This window comes from Thunnus albacares, chromosome 4 (assembly GCF_914725855.1).
Source record: "Thunnus albacares chromosome 4, fThuAlb1.1, whole genome shotgun sequence".
In the NCBI taxonomy this organism is placed as follows: domain Eukaryota; kingdom Metazoa; phylum Chordata; class Actinopteri; order Scombriformes; family Scombridae; genus Thunnus; species Thunnus albacares.
This window is the reverse complement of record NC_058109.1, coordinates 21,862,199-21,880,719: the sequence shown is the minus strand read 5'-3', so window position 1 is coordinate 21,880,719 and position 18,521 is coordinate 21,862,199. Positions and strand designations below refer to the sequence as shown.

The 18,521-nt window shown below is 41.6% G+C and overlaps 1 protein-coding gene and 1 long non-coding RNA gene across 3 annotated transcripts in view; one reads left to right on the top strand and one right to left on the bottom strand.

The window, feature by feature from the left end:
• LOC122980271 overlaps positions 1–18,521 on the bottom strand; it is a 31,177-nt gene that overhangs the window by 9,463 nt on the left and 3,193 nt on the right. The window lies entirely within an intron of this gene.
• si:dkey-195m11.8 (fidgetin) lies at positions 2,757–17,750 on the top strand. Its single transcript, XM_044348100.1, has 3 exons — positions 2,757–3,156; positions 3,989–4,222; positions 14,216–17,750. Exons 2-3 carry the CDS (start codon positions 4,198–4,200, stop codon positions 15,373–15,375), a joined length of 1,185 nt encoding a protein of 394 aa, XP_044204035.1. The 5' UTR covers positions 2,757–3,156; positions 3,989–4,197; the 3' UTR covers positions 15,376–17,750.

The window sequence follows — 18,521 nt, the reverse complement described above, 5'->3', positions numbered from 1 at the left end:
ATTCTGAATGTGAACCTGGCTAATTGACATTCTGTACTTGATGAGAAGAAAGGACACGAGGAGTCAGTGTGCATACACATGTGCTAGTGTGTGTGTGTACCAATATGCTTTTCTCCTCTTTTTTATTGATTTTTTAAGGAGGTGAATTAGAGTCAGTATTGTGTTTCCTTGACAAGACAACCATGAGAATTAACATAACAGAACCACAGCATTAAGAATATTAATCACCTTATGATTAAACTCTTCAGTGCATGTGCTTGTCTGTGTGCTGCGTGTGTAAAAGTACTTATACAGTACATGAATGTGTGTGCCCTTTTTATAGGGTAATGTCTCAATACTCCTTTCCCGACCCTATCTGTAGCCCCCGGGCCCATTGGTTCCTACAGAGGACATAAATCTTTAAAAACAGATCACAAGTATATAGTTTCATTTTTTTAAAAAGGCTTTGTAATCTCCTAAAACAGCTGGTCACTGTAGTTTTTAGCAAACATCACCCAAACCAGAGTAAATAGTGCATTTGTTGGGGACTATTTTCAGTTGTGGATCAATACACATGTGGTGCTCTAGTGAGTATTTATGAGTATTTAGGTCAGTATATGTGGGCCTAGCTCATCATGATGAAGGAACATGTCACCCAGTGCAACGGGGTGGCTCATTTCTATGTTTTTAATAGTTTAGGTCTATAGCACAGAGGATTTGGCTAATTCAAGCTTTTGACGTTCAATTCATTGTTGGTTTTGGTCCTTTCACTGGATTCGTTGACAATAAGAAAACTATAGAGCATCACTAGCCGTATCCTTTAAATACAAGCACAGTACTACGCTGACACTGCATCGCCTGTGGGAGACAATCCCAACAATACACACATTTCCTGTTCTTTTTCCAAAGATTTCCTGTTCCTGTTTTGCCCTCTCCCTCTCTACGCTGTCTCATAATTCACCCCTCACTGTACCCCTCATTTTCTGTACAACATGTGAACATGTTTGGGCATGTGGGAATGAAATTTGTATTCTAGGTATTTAACTGCAACAGCAGTGCGGTTTTTATAGAGTTGGCCCTTGTTTCATTATTAACCCCATTCTTTCTTCCTACACACACACGCGCGCGCACGCGCGCTATTATGATTACTGGGACAGTTCAGTGGAGCAGTGGGCCAGTGCTCAGCTGCTTGAGACAGAATTAGAGTGGCAAACAGCTGAGCTTCTCTGGGGTGCTATCATGTGACCTATCCCACCCACAGGGCCAAAGGGACCCGGGGGTTAGAGTTACCATGTCCAATTTCCAGCATTGCCGTTATGTGTGTGTGTGTGTGTGGATATCTGTCTTCCTGTGTGCATTCATGTTATATTTGTCCCACTAGTTGAGCTGCAAAGTAAATTTCTCTCCTCTATCTCTGCCAGTAAACCCCAACCTGCTGATAGCTGCACGTCTCGGTCCCACTGTCATTAGCGCACACTCTGGCCTTTGTCCCCCTGCTTGTCCCAGTGACCTGCTTAGGGCCGCATGGCTACATGTGGAGGTGATCCTGACGTAACAAGAGACCACATCTGGGGGCTTCAACTCAACACGGAGAATGTATCAAACAGCCTACCTTATCTATGATGAAAGGAACAGCCCCCGCAGCACATTTGCGATTGTTTAGATGTATTGTTGCCTTGCCTGCAAAACAACAGCATGGCTTTTTTTTTCAGTGTCTGTCAGCAAAGCAGGTAAGGGAGAAAGAGCTGAGCACTGCACTAGCCATTACTCCTCTGAGTCACCTGATGAAAGGTCTTGTAACAAGCCTCCACCTCCACTGCTATTATTGCGGCAATTTAAGTCATGGTACTTTCAGATAATAGTTGGCTGTTGGCTCACAGGAGCTTTATCTCCATAAATCAGAAGGACTGCAGTGAGCCGGTATTGAGCTGTTGTAACAACGAGGGAGGTGATCATAAAAAAGTATTTATTTTTGTTATAACTAGTAATCATAGAAGTGTGATTATGGTCTAATAAGATTAAATCACAAGGGAAAGATTCAGTTTGTCCTGTGAACAACCGCCTTCTGAGACACAGCTCACACATGTCAAACATGTGCCTGTATGTGTATGTGTGTTGAGACCAGCCAAAGCCAAGGGAGTGTGTCCTGCAGGGCCTTGAGTGTTTACAGCAGAGTAACATGAGGAGTGGACCAGCTTGTCCCGCCTACACCATAACTCTAAATGCAGAACCACAGCTGTGTTTCCATGTATGAGCGACTGAGGTTAGAGCAAAATAGAGGTGAGAGGGAAAGAGTTGAATGAACCTTGGAAATGAAAATTAAATAAAAGCAAGGCGAGCAATATATTAGATATTGATAAATTACAGGTGAAGAAATTAACCTACTTCTTAGTCAAGGGTTTGAGGCCAATGTAGAGGTCATTCGCTGCTGCCCATGCATGTGTACAGGCTAGTGTGTGTGTGTGTGTGTGTGTAAAGGGGGGGGGGGGAGTACTGCAGGAATTAGGTGATATTGACACGGTTGTTTCAACCCCACCCTTCCAACAATACTAAGATCAATGGACCAGATCAATAGAAGTCATTGACAATAACTGAACTTCTCATGTGATCAGCGAAGGAGAAAATCCACAATTTTTCAGTAGCATGTGTCCCACATGCCCATTCATCAGATTGAAGGTCTTCTCCTATCAAAAAAACAAGCCTACACACACACACACACACACAGATAAGAACATACACACATGTTCATATTCATGCACACACACACACACACACACACACACACACACACACACACACAGCAGGGGGAAACAGGCTCTTCTCTGACACTGCATGATTGGTCACTTTTTCCCTCTCTCTCCCTTCCTGCTGAAATAGTTTTAACAAAAGAGAGGGAGAAGGAGGGGGAGGGGTGGCGCAGTTGGGGGAGGGGATGTGTGTGCTGCTCTGTTGTCACTAGGCGAGGGAGCAGGAGGGGGAGGGAGAAGGGAGCTGGAGGGCGAGCGAGTGAGTGTAGAGGAGAAAGATAGGGTCCCAGAAGAGAGTGCAAGCCTCACACACACTTACACACACACACACACACACACATACACACGTCGGCTCCCCTGTTGTACTTTGTGGAATAGCGGATTACTTTCCAAATTGAACAACTCATCGAGCAAATACAGGCATGATCAGGTCAGTAAGCATTTAATCACTTGTTGATAAAAATGTTGTTTTTCTATGTTTTCAGCAGTAATGACAATGTTCCTGCTGCTTCTTGTACATTCCTGTCCTTTTCAATGTTCTTTATTCTCTCTTTCTTGTGTTAAATGCCCTTGTCTATGTTTTCCTTCTCCTTACTCCTGTGTATATGCTATAGTTTCTTTTCTTTATATATATATATATATATATATATATATATATGAGAGGCATTCTCACTAGTTTGTCCTGTATATGTCAACCCAGGCGGGGGCTGTTACAAGCCTGTGCACTCCCTCACATAACACTCGTTATGCATTTTTTTTAAAACAGCATAGCTTTCTCACTCTGGAGAAAGTGCAAAGTTCTCTTTGCTGTTATGGTTTGCAGTGTTTGTGTGGTAACACGGGTGGCTTCAAAGAAGTAGAAACTTGTCTCACTGGCCGTGCGGTTTTGTGGTCAGAGGGGAAAAGCCCCCTTCTCTGTCAGGGCATTTAGCATTCAAACTCTCTGGATCCGTCTCTCACACACATGTGCACACACACAAACACACAGAAATGTAGAGAGCATGTTGAACTCAATATCAATCAATATCAGTTTCGTACTGCAAGTATTTCCCTTTTTAATACCTATACTGAACTTTAAATGTAATTAATGCAAAAAATAAGCAAAATTTAACTAACCGTGTATCATACATTTATGTATTCTCAGGAATTTCTCATTTTTTTCTGGCTTTGTCTGGCTTTGAGTGACCACAGCAATCAAAATAAACATCCTAGTCATACTCATGGTGTCTGTTGGCTCTGATATTGGCATGTGCGCTCTTCAGGTGGCAGTGTGTCGGAGCGGTGTTGAAGTGGGAGATGAACCATGGAGGGCTGCAGGAGGCCAGTCACTAGCCGAGCCAGCGGTCGTGCAACCAGCAGCAGCAGCAGGAGAAGCAGTAGCCCAGAGAGGCCCCACAGCATGCAGCTGCGCCCTCACTAGCACCCAAGTGGATCCAGTCCTTTCCTCTTCACCTGGGGCCAGGGCTGCAGAATGCTCAGTCCTGTCACCCCATACAGTAAGTCTGCACTGCTTTTATTTTTACACGTGCGTACCCTGCCTGCTGCCCCTGCTTAGCTCTATATGTTGTGTGGGCATGTCCAGTGAAGGGGGTCTGTTCAGCCTGTTGTACGTGAACAATGTGACCCAGCTTGGTCTGAGTCTGTTTTTCTGTACATCTCCTTTTTTTTGGCTCCTCTTTTGTCCAGGATTTAATCTCCTGCGGCTGTAGAGAGGGAAGCAAGGGGCTGGGGTGGGGGGGTGGGGGTCTCTGAGAAGTCATGTTGAGAAGGCAGATACGCTAATGGATTTAACAGCTGAGTCTCCGGGCTTTGCATTGAGGAATTTCACAGAAACTGTTCAGCCGCTGTTTTTTCAGCCCCTCCATGTGAATATAGTATAACAGTTTGACCTAAAGCACCTACAGTGCCACCGTCCTTCCTACAGAGCCAGTTAATATAGACTGTATTCTGAGCTTTTGCTAAAGAATGGAAGAAATATAATGTTTATATAAAACTGACAGCACCAGCATACTCAGAAGCTCTGGCGAGGTGGAAAAGAGCTGACATTTTGATACAAAAACACATTTATCAAGATGTTTTGTGTTGAAACACCAATTCTGCACAATTAATAAAAATGTAGTCTGGATGAACTGTTCTTCTCTCTGAAGTCAGTCCTGCAAGCTGAAAAGCCAAACTCCTAATAAGTGTTGAGTGTTATCACAGTTGACAGATATATTTTCTATATTTGCAACAGCAGTATGTAGAAGCAGATTAAATCACATTAATCTCACTGACACATCACAGAATGGTCCATGTATTTATGCTAATCATGGGAGGTTGCTACCCAGGCTGATGATGAATATGCTTATATTGATTGACTGGGCTATTGATTAGGCCAAGCTTTAACAGGATTACGACGCTAACCTGATTGGAATAATGCAACAGGGATTTACTTCCATTTTACTACATGTATTTTGTATTCCATAGAGTAACACAGAGGTGGATGTTGACAATTTCTTGGAGTATTTCAGGGAAGACACAAGTTTCACTAACGTACGTCTGTCACATTCCTCCCTCAAAAAGACTCGCAGTGTCTTGTTAGATTTCTTCCCACAGGGACCTCGACTAAACTCACTCATGCTGGCATTTATTTTAACAATTTCACAGATTTACAGGTTTCTTTCCAATCTACACACACAAACAAGTAAACATGCTATCACAATCATCCAACCCTCATTATGGGCTCTGTCTATAATGATGTGACATGAAGGTAGTGATGAGCAGTTTTAGCCCTTTTTAGTTGCCAGTTACCAGGGTGAAGTAACAGAAATACAGAACAGACAGAAATATGCTTGCGCATTTTTTTCGTCAGATTTATAAAGCTGTGTGTACGCATGTTTTACAAATCTCAGTCATGGAGGACAATTAGCCATAAATGAATGAGGACACACCCTGAACCTGCTCCAACAGTCTTTACACCTGTCAATGAAACAAACAGGAAATAAAAAGTGCCGTTTCACTAATTTTATTACACCGGCGAGGTTCTTCAACAGTCAGAACAGTCAATATGTGTGACCATTACGCACGGCCATGCGGCTGTTATGCCATCCATATCATTAATTCATCACATGAACCATCTTCAGCAGTGATATCTCAAAAATGTAATCTTTGTAGTGCTCATATCTAAACCAACTAACAGCAAAATAAAATGCAGACTCCTATGTAAATTAAAAGAATGATAAAATGAATCACACAAAAGTAATTAATCAATGTTACCTTAATAAATGCACCTTTGATTGGCATTTTACAAATCTCTGTGTAAAAAAAAAAAAATCACACAATCAGTGCAGCTGGTTATCAACCTAAACAAACGATACTTTCTCTCACCTTATATTTAATCTCCACCTCATCACATCACCCTCAGATCGCTGACAAAAACATGTGTACGCCTGGTCTGAAGAATATGTGACGTGCACACATTCTGTTTTTATAAATACAAGTTTATGTGCAGCTTTTGGTTAGTTTATGGTGTTTGTGTGTACGTATCATTTATACATGTGGCCTCTGGTGTCAACAGCTTCTCATTAGTCCTATAACACACACACACACACACACACACACACACACACACACCAGTCCACTACAGTAATCATGCAAGCTTGTTAAGCAAATTGTTGCACACCTCAGATCCTCATTAGGTGTCGTGGTAAAGACCTGTGCTGGTGGCAAAATGACAGAGACAGAGAAAGAGCAAAGTGAAGGGCAGATGGAGAAGACATGAGGAGGGGACTGGTCAGCTGCAGCCTGATATATGAGTGGACACAATAAGCAAAGAGGGGGCCAGGCCAGCCTCTGCCACATGTGTGTGTGCGAGCTAAGGGAGTGGGGGAGGGGAAAAACTGACCACACAGGCTTGGACACAGTCCTGTCTTTACTGAGAGAAGGAGGGAGGCTCAAGGAAGTAAAGGAAGACTTTGGAGTGTGAAAGAAATCAGAGTGAAAGAGAAATGAAAAATGAAATAAAAGGAAAAGGAGGGGCAATATTATTTAAAGTGAACTAGTTTCTCAGTAGTGCTTAGAAATAAAACTGTGTGATTGGTATCGGTTTGAGTGGAAAAATCCTATTCTGACTTTAATCGTCATGTGATTTGCAATTAGAAGTGACTTGTAGGTTAGAAATGTGTAAAAGTTGAATCAGATATGGTACAGTAGTTGATTGACAGCTGACAGCAGAGCGGCCTGGTGGACTGTGCAGGCCAGGAGAAAAGGGGGAAGGGGAAAGAGGAGGGAGAGGGAGGGTTTTCTCCTCAGTGGATCCTTCTTCACACTCTTCATTTTAGACTATGGTCACTGCTTACATAACAATCAAACCCTCATTTACTCTGTAAGTGAGGAGGACAGAGTTAGTGGTGCGGTGTGGTGTGTGTGTGTGTGTGTTCACAACAGTGTGTCTTGACACGCTCCATGTATATTCATATCCCATTGCTCCTCTTGATGTGTTCTGTATTGATCTTGCCAGCAGTGTGAATTAACTCTAACTAATACAAATCACCCAATAATGTGCAAATAGCTGATAGGGTCATTTATCAACACTGTAAGCAAGCATGTTCTTCTCTTTACCTTCTTTTACCCCGGGAGTGGGCAGTGTGTGTCGAGCGTATGTAGAGGATATGTGCTTTGTAAATAGATCTCAGGTTAGATTCCTGGCATACCAGCAGCCTGACTCATCCGATAGATGACCAAGAGTCTCTATGTCTGTTGGCCAGCTGAGGCTAAACACTACACCAAAACCACAACATAGGAGTATACTCTGCTTTGAGCCTGTGTGTGTGCATCTTGTGTGTGTGCGTGTGTCTGTCTGTCCTCAGGAAATGTAAAGTTTTTGTTTATTGTGAGTGGGGTAAAAAGCACTAACAGAGAACCTTTCAGCTCCAGAGGGGTGATTTTCTTCCACTCCTCATCCAACCAGCCAGCCACCTCAAATGCTTCACAACCCCCCAAATCCCATTCCAGTTAGCCCCTTCCCCCACATGTACTTTCATCTAATTAACCCCTAATTACTCATACTGACCATGCAGTGGACCACGAGTCAAACTAGCCCCCACTGACGCAGAGCAAACATTCATGACTTGCATAATTGTGTTTCCTTAAAAGAGAAAATCATGTGGGGAGGCAAGTGAGAGAGTTACCACATTTTTGCTAAATATCCTACTGATGATTTTTTTCATTAAGAAAGAAAGGTTAGACCTCGGAAACTGGTTTTAGTGGAGGCTGTTGAGGTCTGGACAGAGATGTGGAAGGGTTACTCTCAGTCCATCTCTTTATTGAATCCATTGGGCTGCTGTTTACAAGCACCCTACTCCCTGCTTTTCACACTGGTGCACTCACACACGTACTGCATATAATTTTGCTGGCCGGTGGACCCTGAGGCCATGCGACATCCATGTATAGGTGTCCACAGACAGATTAGGGGACAGGGGATTTACCACAGCGCTGTAATTTTACTTCACTTCCTGCCCTGGTCAAATTGCAGGAGACTCACAAGTGTTGGGAAACTCGAGGCTGATTTATACTTTTGCATTTAAGTGTCATGGTAGCTACACTGTAGGTGACTGTGGTGGGGTTTTTTTTGCTTTCCCAGAGGGCTTTGCTGTTGCTTTCATGCACCTCTTCAATTATGTAACCACATGTAGTGTCTATGCAGGATTGGTCTACTTCAGATGTTTGTATTTCCTTCTAACCTCCCTCTGCGTGATCCCCTCCTCCTGCCTCAACACGTTCAGTCGTCTTCCAGTCCATCTCCTCTTCTCATGTAATCTTGCTTTTATCGATACTGCAACACATATTAGCTCTTTTTAATCTAACAGAGCCATTTGTAGTGCAGATACTATCTTCATCATGGCTATAAAATAAATTAGATAACACTACTGTAATAAAGGGCACTGCATATAACCAGAACTGTAAATCTTACAATACTGTAGGTTCCTACTGTGTTACTACAGTGACCCTCAATATTTAAATATTCAGGCTTTACTCATAACATAATGCACAAAAGTTCTCTCTTTTAGTTAGTAATTCTGGGTAGAGCTTAAAGCAAAAGTCTGAACAGAGAACTGAGGCTGATTTATACATCACTAACACCAACATGTAGGTGCAAATGCGGTTTCAAGGAATTAAGTGCGACCACAACCTCTGTTCCCCATCAATGATGAAATTTTTACAGCCCCCTTTCAAGCCTACAGGGGTTGATCGGGGATGTTTGATACTCACATGTTAGATCTTAGGTGGACTATCACTGAAGTCAGGTTTGACAGTAACACAAAATTGATTGATCTTCAGCTGCTCATTCTTTGGGAAAGAATGAGCAGGTGCTCAAGCCTAACTGGGTTCAGCCACAAACACGCACACGGTTACACACATCATCATCATCACATACTCCTGGGGTGTCATTATTTACTCCTCAAGAGATAAATGGCATTTGTGCAGCAGGAGCATGTTTTTTAATGTAGAAACTGTCATCAAGACAACTCATTACAACAATAACTTAGAGCTCCAGCTTTAGAACTAAACCACAGAAAAGTGGTGCAAACTACCCAGATAAATCCTGGTGTGCACAACAATTAAATGAACATGACTGAGTGAACAATCATGGTGAAATTAATATAAATCCTAAATACTAACATATGAAGAGGTTGGGGAGATGGAGGGAGAAATGTTGGATCCCCAGAAAACTTGCAACTACCTTGTAGAAGCCATGGAAAGTCATTATTTAGGGGGATGTGAGGAAAAATGACTTTAAATTTCTTTCATGCTTGTCTGGACTAACATCAAAGTCCTTTAAAATGAATACAGTTTGAGGGTCTTTAAATTCATGGTGCACCAAACATTAGAAGTGACACCATTTTTACGGCTGTCCTACAACAATAAACAGGTATTACAGAATAACTACAAAGAGGCACAAAGTGTGTTTTAGTTCACAACTGCTGATATCAAACTGACTTAAATGCTGTTTTCTGTTTCTCTGGTTTTCTTGTCCCTGTGAACTTTCCATTTATCTGCCTATTGATGTGCTCACACTAGCCAAACTGCTGCAGGACGCACCCAGAGGAAACACTGGTGCTGTACAGCAGTATGATAATCACAATGATTAAGGGAAGCTTTAACAGTACCAAGCCGGCTTACTTCTCATCTTTGTCTCCTGGTAAGCCAAGCATGGCTGAGAATGGAGGGGTGTTTCCAAGTCCCAAGCCAACGTGAGATGCTAGATTAGGGTTAGGGGCTCCCTCACTCATCCCTCCTAATACCCAAACCCCCAAAACCCTAATATCCTCACTTTAACACAGATGTCTGATGCTACAGCACATATGAACAGTAAGAGGTTTTAATCAGTCACAGAAATTCACATGTCCAGGAAAATTGTTATACCTTACAAATATGTCCAAATAAGTATGCCTACTATGTACAGAGTGAAAATATGAAAGAACGTCTGCTCTGGGGAATATAATGCACTAAGAACGTGATGTTGATCAGTCGATTAAAAAAACAATTATGTTTATTAGGAGGTACCTAACTGTAGTTTGCCACTTTTGGGGAGACACTTCAGTAATTTTACTGGTAAGTTCTTAATTATTTGTAGTAATATAAGTATATTTACAACTAGAGTGGTGTCTGTGTATATGAAAGAAAAGTTTTCTTTTTTTTAAAAGTGAGAACTAGCTGGACATTTGATAGTAGAATGATTACTAGCATCAATGCACAAGTTACTTTTGCCTTGACTTTTTTGCAATCACATATCTGTTACTCATAATCCTGAATAATGGCCATTCATTTTTAGACAATCATCATTATTTTGCACTGTAAATATCAAGTAAGATTTCAGTTTTTGTTAAATAGTTACCCCATCTTGGAATAAAGCCTGTATCTAAGTTACGAGCTTATTGTGAAGATGAGGAGTAAGTTCTCCAGTGGTGATGCTTCTTTAATTCTTGTCCATGACTGTCAGATTGCCACCAAGCACTGACAGTGCCATAAGCCTTGTAACCTCTAATCCTTCATTAGTCTGGTTTACTCAGTCTGGTCCTTAACCCATGCAGACCCTACGGTTCACTCTTCCATCGTTTGATCTCAGAGTGATCCATTCGATCAGTTTTCACATTCCTCTGCTGAATTTTGATGAGGATTTTAGTCACAGTAGATTACTGTGGTCGAATATGTCTTGTATAGATTATAGACCATCTGGTGAAGACGGGGTGAGAGGAGTAGATTGAAAGCAAAGCAGCAAACGATTGGCTCAGGCTCATGCCTGCAATCAGCATGACCAGTGAGTATCAGTCTGATGACCATGTATGTGTCTCTGCATGCGTGATGCCTGGATTTGAATGTGTGTGAACACTGTCACAAGGCAACTGGATTTAAAAAATATAATTCTTTACTTATTGATGGGATTTTTGTGCACACTACTGATAGATTAATGTTCCAATATCTCATTCTTGTTTTTACAACCAGCAGGGCAGCCTTGTTTTGACAGATCCAAATGATGTTATCATCCAATAAAGTCAAAGTATGTACTTTAAATAATTCCAGTCTAATTTATCACGTAATGAATTTAGATACTCTGACTGAGATATCAGAGAAGACCTCCACAATTGATGGCACAATTGATGTAACATGTGACCTCCCTTCTCTGTAGCTCACATTACAAACAACAAAGATAAAACTAAATGTATTGCTGTCTTTATTTGCACCATTAATCCAGTTTTAATTTAACTGTAGGAACACTTGTTCATAGGAAATTCTCTGCTCTCCAGCAAGTGATGAGTAAAAATTTTAAACACAAAACAGCACAGCAATTAGTAAGTACTTTGTCTACTGAACACTGCTGCAAAAAGATTTTCCTCAACCGGGTTCTCAACAGTAGCTGCAAAATACAATTCAAGTTCAATCAGCTTGCAAGTTGACTTTAGCTGTAGTCTGCGTTGGAAGCCCATATGATTCTCCTTTTTTGTATTAATTTCCATTTCCTGTTTTAGAATAAGTGTTTTTAACAATTTGACAAATGTTTCGGTGATATCCTACAAGCACTGAATTGTGAATGATACTTTTGGAGGTATACACAGCAATCAGTTTACCTAAGATCAATCTTTTCCATATGTACTTCTACAAGTGAAAACATGTACTGTACATACACATTTCTCTCTTTACACACTCACACCTTTGTTGCTAGCAGACTGCCTTTTGTTTGATCAGTAATATTAATTAATTATAGTTAACATTTCTAATCGAAAATAATGGTCCTTAGGTAAACAAAATAGTTGCCAATGATTTGGTTGGAAATCCACCAAGCCAGTGTTATATCTTGCTTACCTCCAATTCTTACATTTTTTCCATGTGTATTTATATAATGGAGGAATATCAAAACATGGATGTCAACAGCACAGTACAAAACCCACCCACCTATATCCCAACAAGGCGTAAACCTTCACAGCGAAGTGAAAATCAACTGTTTGATCAAGTGATCACCAGAAAAGTCAAGGACTAATGTTGAGTGGTGTTGTTAGAGTATGAGGCTTTAATGCCCTACAGAAAATGAGTGGATAAACACTTCCTCTTAAGATGTCATGATGACATCTTCAGAGTGAATATTTAGTTTATTCTTTCAGGTTATCAGAAGAACTTTAAGAGCTCTGATGATACGAATGACTGAGTCCTTAATTCATTAATGAGAAATGTTAATAACAGTTGTTTCACAGCAGAAGCTCTGGCTTATGGACCCCACTAACCCTTTGGACCCATTCGATAATCCAACCATGATCTGTAGATTTAGTGTGAAAAACAACGATTCACAGTTAAGTATATTTCTGGGTCATGATATAATTTTTATTCTAACCTTAGTGTAAATGATTATTTCTCATATTGTCTCCTGTTGATTTTTTAGGGGGGTCTCTACTACTGTGTTTACCTTGGTGTGAATGTATGTTGGCGGGAAAAGTCTTATTTTAGCCCTGTGCCTGTAATACTTTTTGTTCTGGTGTCGGGGCTAGTGCCATGATAGGTCAGAATTCCCTGGAGCATAGGGATTTCTCAGATCTAGGGTGGAGCTTGTGCTGGTTGAGAGCGCTGCTATCCCTGGATTGGATGAGTGGGATTATTGGGCTGAAGGATCATTTAATTTAGGGATCAACATGTGGACCGTTTAGAGGCCCATCTGGTGGTCCTAGTGGACATGTGACACAACCTGGTGTAATCCACATGTAGACAGTTTCAGACCAGACGTGTGAGTGAGCGCGTGTGTGTGGGTTGTGTGTGTGTCTAATGACGAAGAACCCCAACACCTACCACTGCTGCTATTATTTCCTGCTTTGTCCTGATAGAATCCTCAAAAAAAACTTGACCCTATCAACATTTAGATGAACTGAATAAAGGCAATCAATCGATTAGTCTAGCATCAGAACTATTTTGAAAATTAATAAATTGAGTCATTTTTCAAACAAACTAACAACCATTCTCTGGTTACAGATTCTCCAATGTGAGGATATACTGTTTTCCCAGTTGCAAATTGAATACTTTTAGGTTTCAGACAAGACATCTGAAGATGCCACTTTGGGCTCTGGAAAGTTTTACTGGGCTTTTCTCACTATTTTCTGTCATTTTACTGAAATAATCAGGAAAATGATTGGCAGATAGAAATAGATATCACTCCTATTGGTGAAACGAAGGCGGTGGCTTCTTCCTCTGTCCAGTGCTGTTGTAGGGAAGCCCCTCTGGTCCAGGCCTGGGGTCAGGACAGTTTAATAATACTCTGCAATGCCTGGAATGTCAGCCTAATACCAGTTCAAAAAGACAAGGCCAGCAAAAGCCAATCAAAGCCCACAACCACTAAACCAGTGGATTACTCTGTTTGTGTAAATGTGCATGTATAATCACACATGGCACGTGAAAACCAGACTTTTTTGACTGCTAAATCAATTGGTACACTTATATTAGTGTTTGTAAATATACTGGTCCAGTATGAAAAACTACTCTGATCCCCCTCTACACAGAGACCCCACCCTCTGTTCCCCCCTGTCCAGCAGACCCCTGAGGTTTGGGCCGAATTAGATCACACGCTTGGTGGGGGTGGCTTTGTCGACTAAGAGACTCACAGAGAGACAACAATGGCCCCAATGTGAGAGAGGCAAAGGCAGAGGGCAGTGCGCAGGCTGATAGAGGCTTATCGCCGTGGAGACCAGGCTGGGGGCTATGTTGGCAGCTTGGCTCCACATAAAGATTAGAACTGTTGTCCCCTGCCTGGATGAGACTGTGTAGAAGAGCACAGGCTAAGCATTGACATGATTCTGGAAAAGGCTAAGCTAAGCAAGGTGATTATGAGGGCAGATATTCGTAAAGCCAGACTCTTAGCTTCCTACTGGGTTTTGGAAGACAGAGAAAGAGATGTCCAACCTTCATCTGATCTGGATAATGTATCATTTTATGATCATGTGAACTAACTATTTTGGTCTTGTTTCTGACAGGTCTGTTGAAGATGCACTGGTCTCCGGAGCACACCGCCCCCTTATCTCAGTGGCCTGAGCAGCACCTAGATGTCACCTCTACAACCTCACCCCCGACTGCCCACAAACACGACCCCTATGCTACAGCTGCTCGCCGCGGCTATGCCCCTGCAGGTTACCCTTGGGCCAGTGATGACATATCAGCCCTTACTGCTTCTTCTCTGCTCAAACGCTATGCTGAGAAGTACTCAGGCCTGGAGCTGTCCTATGAACGCCCTGCTACAGGGGCCTACGCAGAGCCTGGAACTTTCCTAAAAACTGAAGCTGAGCCCTGGGCTCTGAGTCAGGGCATAGAGTGTTATCCTGGACTGGAAGCATTAACTGGCACCAAGGTGGGCTCTGCATCTGTGGGCATCCCAGCTACAGGAAGTGTGACAGTAGTGAGCAGTAACTTGGCCTCTGATCCAGGCTACAGCGGTGCCGGCTCCTGCAGTGCCCCGTCATCTCAGGAATATCCTCCTGCCTACAACAGCACCTACCTGTCCTCAGGATACTGCCCTCAGCCTGGCACAGCACTTCCCCCTGCCCCTCTACACTCTTTGCAGGCTGGACCCACTCTAGTGCCCAGCTATAGCGCCAGCACTCCTGTCTACAACTACCCTCCAGGGTGCTACCCTCAAACCAGCTTGTCCTCTGGATATAGCCACCCCAGTGCCTCCTACCTACCATCTGGGATTAGTGCCCCTACTCCTCTGGCCCCTAGGCCCACTATGGTGGGGGGAGGTTACAGCTACCCATCTCACAGCCTGGGAGGGAGCTCCGAGGCAGGGGCGCCACTGAAACGCAAGGCCTTTGAGATGGCAGAGGAAGGACAAGAGGGAGTCGAGGTAGAGGGATCACGCTACAGAAAGTATGGCAACGGCCATGGAAACTGTCACAGCAAAAGTCATGGCAACGGGCACGGCAATGGCTACGATATGAGTGGCTCAGCCTCAGACCCACAGGCCTATAAACCTGGAAAGCCCCTGATGTCGCCCCCTTATGGCGGAACAGGGGACTACAGCCCACCATCAGGCCTAGCGGGAGAAAGCGGGGAGCACAACTTTCCTCAGCAGCAGAGAATGTCTATGAAGATACCTGCATCGCACACACGATCTGAGGACCCCACTGGAGGGCGCTGACAGCCCTGGTCGGCTTTTGAGAAGGTTCCCTCACTCTCCAAAACCAGCCAGGGTTCTTAATGCAGATAAACTTGAGAATTAACATTGGATTTGTCAATGAAAGGTTTAATATCACTAGCAAACACAAGAGGGCACAAGTGGAATTTCTTGAGCATCTGTAACATTTTCATTATTCATGTTTTTCCAAAGATTCACAGGGGTGTTTTGCCCTGTAAGGTTGAGGTAAGTCTTAGGAGTGAGGTTAAGGCATTCTCTACATAGATAGCGTTAAGACAGTCTAAATGTATGAGTGTCTGTTTCTCTCAGGATCCTATTTATTTCCTTTCTGCTGTGGCAGCAGCACTGCAATGTTGCTGTTTTAGAAGTTGGTGTAATTATTTGTGGCCACTATGTATGAAAAAGGCCTTTGACTGCAATATATTCTACCACACCACAAAAATCATTTTCTGACCAAAAAGTAAGGAGAGCAATAACTAAAATGGTAAGATTGCCATACTACTTCAGCACAATCACTGCTACTTTACACAGCTGATTCAAGGCTTGCTGTGCCACTCGGCCTTGAGAAATGAATGTTTCCCTGCTCACCCCTTGCTTTCCCCCTATCTTTACTTATTCTCGACTTTATTCAGTTAAACCCCTTTTTTCTCTTGTTCTGTATCTAATTTCTATCCTGGAGACCTGCCTCTTGTTCTCAACCTTTTTTTCAATGCTGAGCTACTTATGATTGTGTCCAGTTTATACATACAAAGCTGCTTATCAAATGATTACATAGTATACATGAAGCCGCCCTTTAAATAGTTTTGATGTAAAGAAAGAGTGGGGAAATAATCTAAGATTTTATGTTCATTTTAAAAATTTATTTAGCATTCACAAAGTGACAGTATACATAGTGCATAGTATATGCAGATCATCTTCAAAGCGTGTTGTTTACATGCAGATTTTCAACTGCTAATCCTACAACTAACAGGTGTATTTTCTAAAGAATCTGAGAATAATGTCATATTTGGTCCAGCTTATGCCTTGTCAAAAAACAGACAACCATTCTAAAGTCTGTATACAGCTAAATTTCACTCTGAGCAAACAGTTCAAAGGGACGTAAACCTGTTTGTTGCCTGCATTTAGATGCACAGCCCAGACTGAGAAGAATACAGGTTGCAGTAAGGACATACTGTATGAGTCTGAGCGAGTGCCTCTGAACATTTCTGCTCAACATTACATTCTTTATGAAGATTTACCTGCTTGTCTGCTAGGATTTACTTTTTACTTTTTGATATGCATTCTCTTTACTTTTGCCTCTCAAAAGGATGATTTATAGTCGTGTTATTGAATACTCAGGAAGAATATTGTTACCTCAGAATGATAAAATAAGAATGTATGTTATTACCTTAGGGTGTTTGTAGGGAGCTTTATGGAGCAAGATGAAAACGGAGCCGTGGCTTTGTTTAAGCGCGAAATATACTCTGAACACTTCAGGGAAACGATGAACTTACAAGGCCTTTGATACTAACAGTGAAAACACACATACACACACATGCATGCGCGCACACACACACACACACACACACACACACACACACACACACACACAATCCACACTGCTTCTTAGCTCTGGGAAATTAAACTTGAGGTTTTTGTACCAAGGCCTGAAATGTTGAATGTAATTCAGATATTTTTTTTAAAAGGACAATACATGCCATAATGTACATCAATGATGTTTTTAGATATATGAAACATATTTTCTTCATGTATAGATGTAATTCTCTTATAGGTTTTGGTGGAGAAATGAATGACATGTTAAGTGTTAGTGTACGTACTGTAGTTAGCAGTGGGGAAACGGTTTTATGGACAAACTGTCAAAACAAAGCACTCCTGACAAACCACCTTTGACATATCAAGACAAACACATGCTGCAGTATACGCTCTATAATAGGTATGTTTATTAAATGTCTTAATAAAGTGTTCCATTTCTACTTCCCACACCAGTATTTTAAAACCGCTTGACACAGTGTCGCCAGTCAATCAGCTTGATTTTAGTTCTAACAGAAATTGGCACCATGACGTTAATTGTGACAAATATTAACAAAGTATGTGCACTGTCAGGAAATATGTGCAGTTACAACCCACTGAGTTGTAGCTTTGTTGCTCCATTATGCCATCTCTTCAGAATTTGTGCCATATTATTAGTTTTGCAAATGAACCAAAACCAAACTCCTATCTAAAGGCATGCTCTCGGAGTGGATCCCCTTTTATAGTAAGATTTAGGCTGAAATGGTGCTTCAGATTTAGTCTGAGATCCAGTGTGATGAAAAGGTATTTTACTGCCTGTTTTGGAAAAGTAAGCACATTCATAAAATTAAACTTACTCAGAATGTGGTTGAGTGTGGAAAAAAATATCCTAATCACGCAAAAATTAGCTTCAAATTATACTGAAGAAAAAATACAGATAATTAAAAAGGTGTTAAGAAAATAATAATGTATTGTTACCCCCAGATTTTAAAAGTATTTAAGCGCTTAGCTACATAAATTGAATGCTCTTCAATGTCACACAAAGAATGTGCTCTGTACTGATCTACACACAGTCTACAGTATTTGCTGTCTCTTGGTGTTACTCTGATTCATTGAAGTTAAGTGGAACTGAATTTGTCCAGCAGATAGAAAATTGGATTTCAGTGTTATCTTTGTAATTCAATTGTACTTTTGTTGTATCTTGTACATTCTCTGTAACCATTTCTACCTCATTTTGAAGACATTGTACATGGAAATATTTATTTCATGTAATTTCACATGCCAGTTAAGGAGCAATGTTTCTAATTCTTGACCTGTTATAGTCTACCTCACTAAAGACTGTTGTGTCATGGAAATGAAGATATCATACCAAAAAAATCTGACTTTTTCTTTTTGTCTGTGGAATTCAAAAATGTTTGAGGTTTGAGTGTTGCTATCTTTCACTAAAATGTAACATGATGAGAACCGCTGGTGTTTTATCCTTACAAATATACTGATCAAGTCCAATTTCATATCGAAGCAAGATATGTCTGCAGGGTACTTGACAAAAATTAAATGAATATAAATACAGCTCTTCTCTCTGCCCTACCCAATATTATAACATCAACTGGACACTGATAAAACTGTTTGCCACACTCCAT

Coding starts and splice junctions, on each gene's coding strand:
- si:dkey-195m11.8 (XM_044348100.1), top strand. CDS start 4,198: ATGCTCAGTCCTGTCACCCCATACA. Junction 4,223..14,215: donor CAGTCCTGTCACCCCATACA/GTAAGTCTGCAC, acceptor TGTTTCTGACAG/GTCTGTTGAAGATGCACTGG.